General features: G+C 41.1%; 1 protein-coding gene across 2 annotated transcripts in view; it reads right to left on the reverse strand.

The window, feature by feature from the left end:
- LOC109872607 (aquaporin-11) overlaps positions 1–7,775 on the reverse strand; it is an 18,376-nt gene extending 10,601 nt beyond the window's left edge. Inside the window, exons 1-3 of one of the 2 annotated variants that reach the window (XM_020463900.2) lie at positions 7,023–7,761; positions 6,599–6,715; positions 747–5,780 (exon numbers count right to left, since the gene is read on the reverse strand). In XM_020463900.2, the coding sequence (XP_020319489.1) occupies positions 5,674–5,780; positions 6,599–6,715; positions 7,023–7,617 (819 nt within the window). In that variant the 5' untranslated portion in view covers positions 7,618–7,761 and the 3' untranslated portion in view covers positions 747–5,673. Of the gene's footprint in view, positions 1–746; positions 5,781–6,598; positions 6,716–7,022 lie in introns of those variants that run through there. The other variant, XM_020463901.2, reaches the window with a different exon arrangement.
- Positions 7,776–14,020: the final 6,245 nt, after the last annotated feature.

The following is a 14,020-nucleotide window of genomic DNA, read 5'->3' on the forward strand; positions in this document are numbered from 1 at the left end:
CCAGGTGTTAGAATGGCCAAGTCAAAGTCCAGACCTGAATCCAATCGAGAATCTGTGGAAAGAACTGAAAACTGCTGTTCACAACCTCACTGAGCTCGAGCTGTTTTGCAAGGAGGAATGGGAAAAAATGTCAGTCTCTCGATGTGCAAAACTGATAGACATACCCCAAGCGACTTACAGCTGTAATCGCAGCAAAAGGTGGCGCTACAATGTATTAATTTAAGGGGGCTGAATAATTTTGCACGCCCAATTTTTCACTTTTTGATTTGTTAAAAAAGTTTGAAATATCCAATAAATGTCGTTCCACTTCATGATTGTGTCCCACTTGTTGTTGATTCTTCACAAAAAAATAGTTTTAGATCTTTATGTTTGAAGCCTGAAATGTGGCAAAAGGTCGCAAAGTTCAAGGGGGCCGAATACTTTCGCAAGGCACTGTATGTGGTAATATTGTGATGGTGTATTCTGAGAATCCCCATATCAGATTTGTTTAAATCTTAACATTTTATTTTGAACAAACTTTTTTCCCCCCTTTTTTATCAATTTAACTAAATAAGCTGCTGTTCAGCTAAAGCAAAAAGTGTCTTTGTCTCAAAATACATTTCAGCTTGTAGGTAGTTATGTAAAATTTGATGTACCATTTGCCCATCTGAGTTGTAGAAGAACGCTCGTAGACCGAATACTAGGATAAAAATCTAGACATACCGAGAAATACAAAGACGCAAATTTAAATGCCGTCCTAATCCTCATGTCCTTTAAAAAAAAAGTTTATTTTTGAATTATGTTGCACAATCACCACTGAGAGCAAGACCGCTCTCTTAAAGAACAAAACAATCTCCATGCATCATTTAACAAATGGAATACTCTTCTTTGGCCTGAGAAGCTACTGAGGTACTGCTGGCCAAACAGCATTGTAGAATTCAATCTACAATCAACATGTATAGAAGTGGAGTAGTGATTGAGTAGAGGAATTTTTGTTTTGTTTTCTGACTGTCTAAACTGCACCCTATTCACTAGTGTGTGTGTGGTGCACTACTTTTTTGACCAGGGCTTATAGGGCTGTGGTCAAAAGTAGTGCACTATATATAGGGAATAGGATGCCATTTCAAAGACTCACTGTTATGTAACTGCAGTAAGGTAATGCCTGGGTCTGCCTAAACATTTAGAGTTTGCTCTCTTTCTGCCAAAGAGCAAACTGACCTTTGCAGTTATAATGCATTGTTTGACATGAACATATGACCCCTTAAATGTCTAATCTTCATCAACACTTGTTTTTAGACAAATGTAGACCCGGAATGGTACCATGACTCCACTAAAATGGGACAGTTGAATCTTGGTGAAAAATCAGCACACATGCAAAAATTAAGGTACTCCATCGTTTGGAACAAAGTTCATATTAAACTTGAGGGGCTGCAAACGCCTGGCTCCATTTGTGATGCAGAATTTCTTTCTACTGAGGTATGTCACATTGATGACATTAGGGAGAGGCCTAGTTCCCAAATGGATGTACAGTACCTTGTGAAAGTATTCACCCCGGCCATTTTTCCTATTTTGTTGCATTACAATCTGGAATTAAGATTTATTTGTTTGTCTCATTTGATTTACACATGCCTTTTTTTATTATTTATTGTGAAACAAACAAGAAATACAACTAACAGAACTTGAGCGTGAACTTGAGTCACTGTCCCAGATGCTTTTTTTCTTGCCACTCTTCCCAGCTAAAGTGCTCCTATGGACAGATATTCCAATCTCCGCTGTGGAGCTTTGCAGGTCCTTCAGGGTTCTCTTTGGTCTCGTTTGTTGCCTCTGATTAATGCCCTCCTTATCTGGTCTGTGAGTTTTGGTGGGAGGCCCTCTCTTGGCAGGTTTGTTGTGGTGCCATATTATTTCCCTTTTTTAATAATGAATTCAATGGTGCTCTGTGAGATGTTTAGAATATTTTTTTTATAACCCAACCCTGATCTGTACTTCTCCACAACTTTCTCCCTGACCTGTTTGGAGAGCTCCTTGTTGTTCATGGTGCTGCCTGCTTGGTGATGCCCCTTGTTTAGTGGTGTTGCAGACTGGGGATTTTCAGAATGTGTGTATACTGAGATCATGTGACACTTAGATTGCACACAGGTGGACTTTATTTAATTATGTGACTTCTGAAGGTAATTGGTTGCACCATATCTTATTTAGGGGATTCATAGCAAAGGGGGTGAATACATATGCATGCACCACTTTTCTGCAGATTTTTTTATTTATTTATTTTAACATTTTTAAAACAAGTACATTTTTTTCACTTTGCCAATTTGGACTATTTTTGTGTATGTCCATTACATGAAATCCAAATAAAAATCCATTTAAATTACAGGTCGTAATGCAACAAAATAGGAAAAACACCAAAGGGGTGAATTATTTTGCATTGCACTGTATGTCACACAGCTGAGAGTCGAGTGTAGAGACATGGGTTTGGTTCAGTCGTCCTGATAAGCCCTTGTAAACAAATGTGCTGTTTTGTCAATGGACGAGGGAGAAATAACTTGTTTTGGTCACGATCTCCAATTTTTGTTTCCTCACACTTGATTTTATTTTGAGGAGGATGGCAGCCTACATGAGAATGAACTTGTAATATTCGTCGTAACCATCTGGATGTTACCGTGAAACAGTCTACCTACACTGCTCACTAGATAGCAGTCACCCTGGCCTGATTGGCTACACTAAAGCATTTTTATTGTAGTGAACATCTAACGTTCAAATGTTTTTATTAAATAAACTATTACTCCGATTTAACTGGATGCTTCTGAAAACTCCCAAGTCCTAACTTAGTCAGACAAGTTTCAAATTCTAGCTTGAGTTACTAGCCACAATCATTAAACTAGCTGAAGGGCTCAGGACGACTAGCTGCTGCTGAGCTGTGGTCAGAGAATTTCTAATTATTCTGTATGTAAAGCCGAGACACTGCATTTTAGTATATGTTATGTTTGAATGTCCATTACCAATTTCGTATATGTTACGAATTTCAATTCTTAAGTTAATAATTTGCTCAAACGTACTGTATGTGATGAATTTGCAAAACGTATGAAACTCTAGCTAGATGGCTAAGTTCAGGAGTTATGGGAAGGATTCACTAACTCTTTAACCTAACATGAAATGTAGTAAATCAGTTAGACAAATTTTTGCTAATTAGCAACTGATTCAAACTCAGCCTTTGGGTTGGTAGACATTTGCGATATAACTACCGTACTTTTTGTTTTTGCCATTTGTCTTTACTTATCATACTGTCTCGGATTTTCATTTACTATGTTACATCTAGTCTGAGACCAGGTTTCAGACTGAACCAAATGTTTGTCGCCACTGCTCTTGCTGCGAGACAAGTCATCAATTTGGGCACCAGCGTGTCTGTATAGCCTCTCCCTTAGGGACATGTCTTTTCATTCTGCTCATATTGAGTATGTTGTACTGGTGTAGTCATCCAGGGTATAAGGTTCATACAGCAACAACCTGGTACAATGCATTTGGAAAGTATTCAGACCCCTTCACTTTTTATACATTTGGTTTCATGACAGCCTTAATCTAAAATGGATTAAATACAAATGTACTTCAATCTACACACAATGACAAAGCTATGAGACTTAAAATTGAGCTCAGGTGCATCCTGTTTCCATTGATCATCCTTGATGTTACTACAACTTGGAGTCCACCTGTGGTGAATTCAAATGGAAAGCCACACACCTGTCTATATATAAGCCAAACTGAACAATCGGGGGAGAAGGGCCTTGGTCAGGGAGGTGACCAAGAACCCGATGGTCACTAACAGAGCTCCAGAGTTCCTCGGTGGAGATGGTTGTCCTTCTGGAAAGGTTCTCCCATCTCTGCAGCACACCACCAATCAGGCCTTTTTATGATAGTGGCCAGATGGAAACCACTCCTTTAGTAAAAGGCATATGACAGCCCGCTTGGAGTTTGCCAAAAGGCACCTAAAGGACACCGATATTGAACTCTTTGTCTGGTGGAAACCAGGCACCATCCCTACGGTGAAGCGTGGTGGCAGCTGTGAGAAATTACATGTTTACATGATTTGTTTGATATTTAACAATTATATATTTGAAAGAGTGGGACATTTCTGTTCTAATGATATGTTTTTATGGTCTACACTCTAGCTCCCTGCAGCTAATATAAGCGTATGGTAACTAGAGAGAGCTTGAGATTACCGTTGACTTGGTGATAAAACCTAAAGACTGCATTCCATAGACAAGATGTGTAGGGTGTAACAGAGAGAGCCTGGAGGAGTAGAACAAAATCCCTCATAGTTGCCCAAATACAAGGATGATTAGAAACAAAGCTGGGTTGTGGGTTAAAACGGCACCAGGTGCAGATAATCACAAGATGAACCCAAAGTGTCTGAGTCTCCTGATCTGCATGGGAGGGGTGGAACCAGCCATGACTAAGCATTTTAGTGTCGGCTATATAAGAACCAGGATTCCTCTGGAAGGTTAAGCGCTATACAACACACACTTCAGAGTGTGCTGTCGACCAGCTTCATTATTGCAATAATGAATCAATGTTAAAGATTGATTGTTTGAATAATTGTCCAAATCTCTCTCAGTATACATGAATTTCCACGACACCGCATCATGCAGTGGGGATGTTTTTCAGAGGCAGGGACTGGGAGACGAGTCAGGATCGAGGGAAAGATGACTGGAGCAAAGTTATAAAGATCCTTGATGAAAACCTGCTCAAAAGCGCTCAGGACGTCAGACTGGGACGAAGGTTCACATTCCAACAGGAAAATGACTCTACGCACACAGCCAAGACAACGTAGGAGTGGATTTGGAACAAGTCTCTGGACGTCATTGAGCAGCCCGGACTTGAACCTGATCGAACATCTCTGGAGACCTGAAAATAGCTGTGCCGCAACACTCCCCATCCAACCTGACACAACTTGAGAGGATCTGCAGATAAGAATGGAAGAAACTCCCCAAATACAGGTGTGCCAAGCTTGTAACGTTATATCAAAGAAGACTCGAGGCTGTAATCGCTGCTAAAGGTGCTTCAACAAAGTACTGAGTAAAGGGTCTGAATCGTTATGTAAATGTCATATTTCCCTATTTTTATAAATTTGCAATAATGTCAATACCTGTTTTTTGATTTGTCATTATGGGGTGTTGTGTTTAGATTGAGGGGTGGAAAAACAATTTTAATACATTTTAGAAAAAGGCTAGCGTAACAATGGAAAAAGTCAAGGGGTCTGAATACTTTCTGAATGCACTGTATGCCATTGCTGTAGTCATCCAGAGTATAAGGTTAATTTCAATTCATGAGGTCATGACAGTTTTGGATAGGTTCATACAGGAACATGTTATGCCATTAGAGGTAACCCTGCACTAATAACTAAAATATTGCATAATGACAAAGTCCAGGGAGCCTTTTCTCAGCACATTTTTCATCAAATCTTCAATTTAAGTAAAAATGTTTTACTGATCAACAGCTGATATTATGGCCCTTTTTTTAGGGCAGCATAAATTGAACTTGTGCTGTGATCAGTGACCACAAAGTTAAGACTTAGTATGTGTGAACACCCTTAGACCTAGTCATGTTAAGGTGACCCTAATAATCAAATACTAATGGCCGCCCTGGCACCATCATATATAAAGGCGCCTACTCAGAGGGCTAAAACCATAATCTCATGTGTTACTGTATCTTCTTCTTCTGGACAACCGGGATGCCCACGCCCATTGTGCTTTTCCCAGATAGGAGTGGGATGATTTTGTCAAAGAGCAGGATGCACATTGCCATGCCTGTGAAGATGGATAGAGATTATACAGGGTACACTTGGGAGCAAGTTTTTCCTCTGTAGTCCAGCCCTGTCCCAAACCCCAGGGCAGGGTGAAACTCAATTGTCTTACACAAGAACCCATTTTTCTAGCCAGGTCACTAATTGCCATGCAAATGACCATAGGCTTTGAACTAGCAGTATACGAGCCAGCATCATCCCACCCTGAAGCTAAGCAGGGTTGGTCCCTGGATGGGAGACTAGATGCTGCTGGAAGTGGTGTTGGAGGCCCTATTTCCTCTGGTCTAAAAACATGTCCCCAATCACTGCCCAGGGGCATTGGGATATTGCCCTGTGTAGGAAGCGGTCTTTCGGATGGGATGTTAAACTGGTGTCCGTCCTGACTCACTGTGGTCACTAAAGAGCCCATGGCAATTATTGTAAGAGAAAGTGTATTCACCACTGTGTCCTGGCTAAATTCCCAATCTGGCCCTCATACCATCATGGCCACCTAATCATCCCAGGCTTCCAATTGGATCATTCACCCCCCCCCCCCCCCCCCCCCCCCCCGTAACTATTCCCCAGGTCGTTGCTGTAAATGAGAATGTGTTCTCAGTCAACTTACCTGGTAAAATACAAAGATTGTCTGTACAGCACAAATCGTTCTGGGACCAGGCTACCATTTCTCTATTCTAGTGGAAACAGAACGATATCACCACAACTCACATTCTGTTACACTTCACGTATGACGAAGTGGAACGAAGTGTGAGCGCTGCTGTCAGTTTGATTGTCCAGGCTACCATTTCCTTTACAGCTGGTAGGCAAATAGCACAAGTACTTTACCTGTGACTGGTCCTAGCCAGTAGACAAAAGCATATTCCAGGAAGGTGTGTCCACTGCAGGGGAACTGGACGGAGAAGGCCATGATTGGGTTGAAAACAGCCCCTGAAATATGACCCCCTGAGATTGGGGGGGAGCAAAGGGTGAAAGTTAATTGACATCTCAGTAGGATAGTTCCTCTCCTATTCATATAGGTTAGTGTAAATACATACATACACCCATGCCCCCCTTCTCTGCTTGCACACTAACACACAATCCAAGTCTCCATTTCTATTCCATTCCCAGTCCCAAGTCTAGTAATTGCAAACAAATTAAATTAGTTTAATTGAAGTATAGATGACATGAGGGCACAAGCATAACTAGGCTATTATACTTTGAGTTATTAAACAGTGTGGCGATGATCATAATGAAAATCAACTTGACAAACCTGAGTAAACCAGTGACGTAATGACAGCAGCGATGACAGGGGCGTGGAATCTCTCGTCTAGTTTGTGAATGTGGAGGACTGCGGCTTGGACAGCGAAAGTGCAAGCCAGCTCCACACCAGCGGCCTCCAACAGGGACCCATTGATGGGACTGAAGCATTTAAATCCGAACCTTTTGTGCGTGAGGTGGTGGTCGGATAGACCCAAGGACCAAATGTGGGGCACAAGGAGCTGCGCTGCTTTCCCACCTATAAACATACAAGTTATGCGCGCCACCGCAGTTTTCCCTGTGATATTCTTGCGGTAAACGTTCTCGATAGCACCATTTGGGTTGGCGAACGCCCCGTGAAAAGTTATTACGTGGACCACCGTGATTATGAAAGTCAGTGTGAGTGCTATATGCGGTTCGATTCTGCCAACTTCGCCCAGGACTTTGAGTTCGTGCGTACATGCACAGAGCTGGTAGGTCGAGACAATTTCCACGAGGTAAATCGCATAATCCTTGCCAGAGAAGAGGCGCGAGATCAGTATGCGCGTCGCCTCGCAGAGAAGTACTGTTGTGGCCAATAGTGCCAGTGAAATCCCCAAGTCTGTCATTCTCGCAGAAATTAGTTTATTTTTCCGCTTCTCTCAACAACCGTACATTTGGGTAACTTAATGCACCTCTCTGTGTAGTCGGTGACAACATGTATCAAAGTCCTCCGCCGCGAGCCGAATGGCTAGCTCGACAAACGGAAGTTGCTTTCACTATTTGTGTCCGGAAGAACAGCAGAGGGCGCACTACACACACAATTAAAGTAGCTATGCCACATATCCCAATTCAACAATGATTTATTTACTAGGCTGTATTCAATGGAATTTCAATTAATGATATACCCATTGATATTGGGGTGGCAGGTAGCTTTGTGGTTAGAACGCTTGGCCATTAACCGAAAAGTTGCTAGATCGAATCCCCGAGCTGTCAAGGTTCAAATGTGTCGTTCTTCCCCTGAACAAGGCAGTTAAACCCACTGTTCCTAGGCCGTCATTGTAAATAGGAATTTGTTCTTAACTGACTTGCCTAGTTAAATAAATTGATTATTGAAGAAAATAACTTATACATGCCTTAGGCTATACAGTTGTTGTATTACCCAATGTTTAGTTTTTTGTTGTCTTTTCAAATGACTATGTTCCAGAGTTGCAAAAGTATAATGATAGCTCACTTGCTATCAGATAATATGTAACAGCTACACATATCCATTCAACGTTCAGAAAAGGAATACATTCCTATTCTGTAAAGAATACAATGTATCATTTACAAGCTACTTTAACTTTTCTGTTTCATATGAGCTGGGTAATGGTATGTTGCTTGAACAAGACCCCTCTTGTTTTAATTATGAAGAACTATGAAGTTTCTCATTCCTTCCCCTCACTAACTAAAGATAGTTGGCCCTGCTAATGTATTCTTGATAAAATCTACTGATAAAGAGGCAAATTCTAAATTCTAAGACAAAAAAAATGTCAGTTAAGAACAAATTCTTATTTTCAATGACGGCCTAGGAACAGTGGGTTAACTGCCTGTTCAAGGGCAGAACAGATACAAAACAGATTTTGTACCTTGTCAGCTCGGGGATTTGAACTTGCAACCTTTCGGTTACTAGTCCAATGCTCTAACCACTAGGCTACACTGCCGCACCTCATGCATTGATGTCAATTTGAGACACAGTCTGTGTTTAAACAACGGCCCAATTCTGATCTTTTTTTCAATAATTGGTCTTTTGACCAATCAGATCATAAAATTACCTTTACATTTCTATACTGCAATCTGCGATACATTTTAATTTAGGGCTCTATTCAATCTGTAAGTGGAAGCTAGGATTTGCCCCATACTGGATGAAATACACCATTCATTCCTAGGTATTTTGTCAGGGCCTAATGAAGGAGAGTGTATTCTGGGAGATTGTGTGTGTGTGTGTGTGTGTGTGTGTGTGTGTGTGTGTGTGTGTGTGTGTGTCATATCGCGCACACACACTGAACTAATCTGAAACACTTGAACCTGTAGTAAAGCCTTCATAGCGCTGTAGTAAAACCTAATAACGAACTAAAACTATGAATGACAACATGAATTCATCATAAACACTGTCACGACACAAACATATCAGGTAGGCATGTTTGCAGGTCTGATCTGCCAGTATTGACTTAGCCTACAGTATACTTATTTACTCAGTGTTTGCTAACTGTTTGCTAATCCACACAGCATCACATGATACAGTTTGGGCAGTCAATAGTGTTACACAATTTGTTACACAACTAACACCACTGCCTTCACAAATGATTCCTCACTTTCAGAAGAACGTCATGAACATCATTGACCAAGAAGTCTAGTATACAAAGGAGAGAAGCATCGGTGAGGGACTTGATGTTCTGCTGTCACTGTATCAGGCTGAGCTGTGAGCAAGCAACTGTTATGTTCCAGTCAGACACACTGAAAAAGACAGTGCCTCAACCACCCTGTGGAGCAATTCATGGTGTGGACTCCACCACTATTAGCTCTGACAGGATGCAACTGTGAAAAACGCACAAAATCTATGTCAAGAGTTAAAATTGTGTTTTGTGTGTTACGGTTTGATAGTGGCCTCTGGGCATTTAGCCAACTGGAGACTATTAAAGTGCTTCGTTCCTCCGCCGTGCTATCAGGACAATCCATTACCTCAGGAAAATCCAGTCTGCTCTGTGCATCAATGACTTTAGTAGTGCTGAGTGATTATTGCTTTTTGAGGTTGGTTGGTTTCAGTTCGATTATTACAAAATTCTTATGGATTTTTGGTTTTCGATATTTTTAAAAACAAACATTAAATGCACAATACATTATGTGGGTTGAATGCTGTAACAACACAGAATAAAACAAAAGTGCCACGATGGTGTGAAAATGTTATCAATGTAGCTCATAAAAATGACAACATTCATTATTTAGGAGTTCAATTTACACAAATGAAGTAAGTTTAGTATGACAAACAGTAGGCACAATTGATACTGATGCTCCTTGGAATCATTGGTAACCCAGTACCGGTAACTCATGACAGTACTTTTGAGTGTCCATACATAGACCAACATACAGTACTGTATAAGTGTGAATCTATTAAATAAACCATTTTGAAGTTGATTACATCTAAACTGATCGCATTGTTAGTTTTGTTTTTCTCTTCAGAGAGAGAATGGGTGGGCACTGGGCAGTACATTGCTGTTATTGTGTGAGGTCATGGCCTCATTAGGACAATTAGGGACAATCGCAGCTTTGAATCGCTGTGTTTTGGAGGATTACTTTGTGTGGATTTTGCCTTTCAATTGGGTGGCCACAGCCGGGAAGTTTGTGCTAAGACACTTTCTCCTGAGTGTATGACACAAGTGCAGGTTAGGTAACATAGCCTTTGTTATGAAACTAGCATTGTATCCAGTAATTGGCTGAAACATAGTGGCCAGTTGGCTTCTGTAATTGGGTATTGCATTTCCTTCTATCACATGAACAAAGACAGTATTTCATTATAATTAAGCGATAATGCCCATGAAGCCGGTGTTTGGAGGATATATTGGCACAGGTGTTGTTAGGCCCGAGATGAAGTCCAGGGTAGGCAAACATTGCCAATATTATATCCTCCAAACACCAACTTCGAGGGCATTATCACTTTTATTCAACGGGTTACCAACATAATCAAATAATGATTGACATATATATATATATTTTTTTGATGATGATTTTATTCATCCTATTTCATCCTTCCATGAGATCTAGTCCTGACACACATTTAGGGTTACTACCGGTTCTATCGGTTCGGTTGCCAGAGACGCGACCCAGTCGTTAAGTCTTTTTGTTCTATATCTATGGACGCAACCCAGTCATTTGTTCTAAATGTTCTATTGCAATACTGGCTGGCAACGTTCTTATCCCTTGCTTGCTAGCTAGCCAACTACGGCTAACATACAGTCACATCAAACAGTGCAGCAAGAATAATAACAAAGTATCTGCATTGTAATTTGTTTAAGCTGTTTTCTAATGAAATTTCTTTGTATATATTCATAAAAATGCGGATTCATGACTGGCTGAGAAAAGCTGCCTGTCTGTCTGTCTCGTCCTGACTCCCGACCCCTACAGGTTCATTACTATGGGACAGCTGGAGCTCGAATTTCAATATTGAAACAATGTTGCAAATGTCAGAGGGACAGACAGCAAGGTTTATGCAAGTCACTGCTATTGAAAACCAATTGCTAGTCTAAAGTAAATTGGAGATAATATCTAGATGCTTTTTACAGTGGAGAACAAGTTTGTAAATTGTCTTGCTGGGCTGATGAGACAGTGGATTGTGCAGTGAGATGGAACAGAATAAATAAGAATTTCAATGTCATAGCTTTACCCGGTGGTAGCTTTGTGGAATAGCCAGCGGCTGGAATGCGGTTTTAACCAATCAGCGTCCAGGATTAGACCCACCCGTTGCATAACCTGTATTATATCACACTTTGGAGTTGCTGTGATTGGTTGGTTATGACTTCTATCAGATATCATTCTTCATTTTACTGTTTCTCTGAATCCAGGTGTGGCGCTAACAGAGATGGTCGCCTCGCTTCGAGTCCTTAGGAAACTATGCAGTATTTTTTTATGTACAGTTGAGGTCGGAAGTTTAAATACACTTAGGTTGGAATCATTAAAACTCGTTTTTCAACCACTCCACAAATTTCTTGTTTAACAAACTATAGTTTTGGCAAGTCGGTTAGGACATCTACTTTGTGCATGACACAAGTCATTTTTCCAACAATTGTTTGCAGACAGATTATTTAACTTATAATTCACTGTATAACAATTCCAGTGGGTCAGACGTTTACATACACTAAGTTGACTGTGCCTTTAAACAGCTTGGAAAATTTCAGAAAATTATGTCATGGCTTCTGATAGGCTAATTGACATAATTTGAGTTAATTGGAGGTGTACCTGTGAATGTATTTCAAGGTCTACCTTCAAACTCAGTGCGTTTTTGCTTGACATCATGGGATAATAATCAAAAGCAATCAGCCAAGACCTCAGAAAATAAATTGTAGACCTCCACAAGTCTAGTTCATCCTTGGGAGCGATTTCCAAATGCCTGAATGTACCACGTTCATCTGTGCAAACAATAGTATGCAAATATAAACACCATGGGACCACGCAGCCGTCATACCGCTCAGGAAGGAGACGTGTTCTGTCTCCTAGAGATGAACCTACTTTGGTGCAAAACATGCAAATCAATCCCAGAACAATAGCAAAGGACCTTGTGAGGATGCTGGAGGAAACAGCTATAAAAGTATCAAAATCCACAGTAAAACGAGTCCTTATCGATATAACCTGAAAGGCCACTCAGCAAAGAAGAAGCTACTGCTCTAAACCTGCCATAAAAAAGCCAGACTACGGTTTGCAACTGCACATGGGGACATAGATCGTACTTTTGGAGAAATGTCCTCTGGTCTGATGAAACAAAAATATAACTGTTTGGCCATAATGACCATCGTTATGTTTGGAGGAAAAAGGGGGAGGCTTGCAAGCCGAAGAACACCATCCCAACCGTGAAGCACGGGGGTGGCAGAATCATGTTGTGGGGGTGCTTTGCTGCAGGAGGGACTGGTGCACTTCACAAAATAGATGGCATCATTATGAAGGACAGTTATGTGGATATATTGAAGCAATATCTCAAGACATCAGTCAGGAAGTAAAGCTTGGTCGCAAATGGGTCTTCCAAATGGACAATAACCCCAAGCATACTTCCAAAGTTGTGGCAAAATGGCTTAAGGATAAAAGTCAAGGTATTGGAGCGGACATTACAAAGTTGTGACCTCAATTCTTTTGAAAATCTGTGGGCAGAACTGAAAAGGCGTGTGCGAGCGAGGATGCCTACAAACCTGACTCAGTTACACCAGCTCTGTCAGGAGGAATGGGCTAAAATTCACCCAACTTATTGTGGGAAGCTTGTGGAAGGCTACCTGAAACATTTGATCCAAGTTAAACAATTTAAAGGCAATTCTACCGAATACTAAGTGAGTGTATGTAAACTTCTGACCCACTGGAAATGTGATGAAAGAAACAAAAGCTGAAATAAATCACTCAACTATTATTCTGATATTTCACATTCTTAAAATAAGTGGTGATCCTAACTGACCTAAGACAGGGAAGTTTTATTTACTTTTACTACTAGTATTTGGCTACGGTGTATGTAAACTTAAGACTGCCACTGTATTATTTCTTACATTGTTACCCCAGGAAATCTTAAGTCTTTTTACATACAGCCCGGAAGAACTATTGGATATAAGAGTGACGTCAATTTACCAACATTACGACCAGGAATAAGACTTTCTCGAAGCGGATCTTCTGTTTTGGACCACCACCCAGGACAATGGATCTAATCCTAGAAGCCAACTCAAAACAACGACGCCGCAGAAGGGGCAGACGGAGTGGCCTCATGGTCAGGCTCCGAAGACGTGCACATCGCCTACTGCTCCCGAGTATACTACTCACCAATGTCCAGTCTCTTGACAAGGTAGATGAAATTCGAGCAAGGGTTGCCTTCCAGAGGCACATCAGAGATTGTAACATTCTCTGTTTCACGGAAACTTGGCTCTCTCGGAATATGTTGTCGGTATCGGTTCAGACACAGGGCTTCTCCATGCATCGCGCCAACAGAAATAAACCCCTCTCTGTGAAGAGGAAGGGCGGGGGTGTATGCTTCATGATTAATGACTCATGGTGTAATCATAACAACATACAGGAACTCAAGTCCTTCTGCTCACCCGAGCTAGAATTCCTTACACTCAAATGGCGCCCATATTACCTCCCAAGAGAATTCTCGTCAGTTATCATCACAGCTGTGTACATTCCCCCTCAAGCAGACACCATGACAGCCCTCAGGGAACTTCACTGGACTCTATGTAAACTGGAAACCATATATCCTGAGGCGGCATTCCTTGTAGCTGGGGATTTTTACCAAAGCAAATTTGAGAACAA

This window comes from Oncorhynchus kisutch, linkage group LG28 (genome assembly GCF_002021735.2).
Source record: "Oncorhynchus kisutch isolate 150728-3 linkage group LG28, Okis_V2, whole genome shotgun sequence".
In the NCBI taxonomy this organism is placed as follows: domain Eukaryota; kingdom Metazoa; phylum Chordata; class Actinopteri; order Salmoniformes; family Salmonidae; genus Oncorhynchus; species Oncorhynchus kisutch.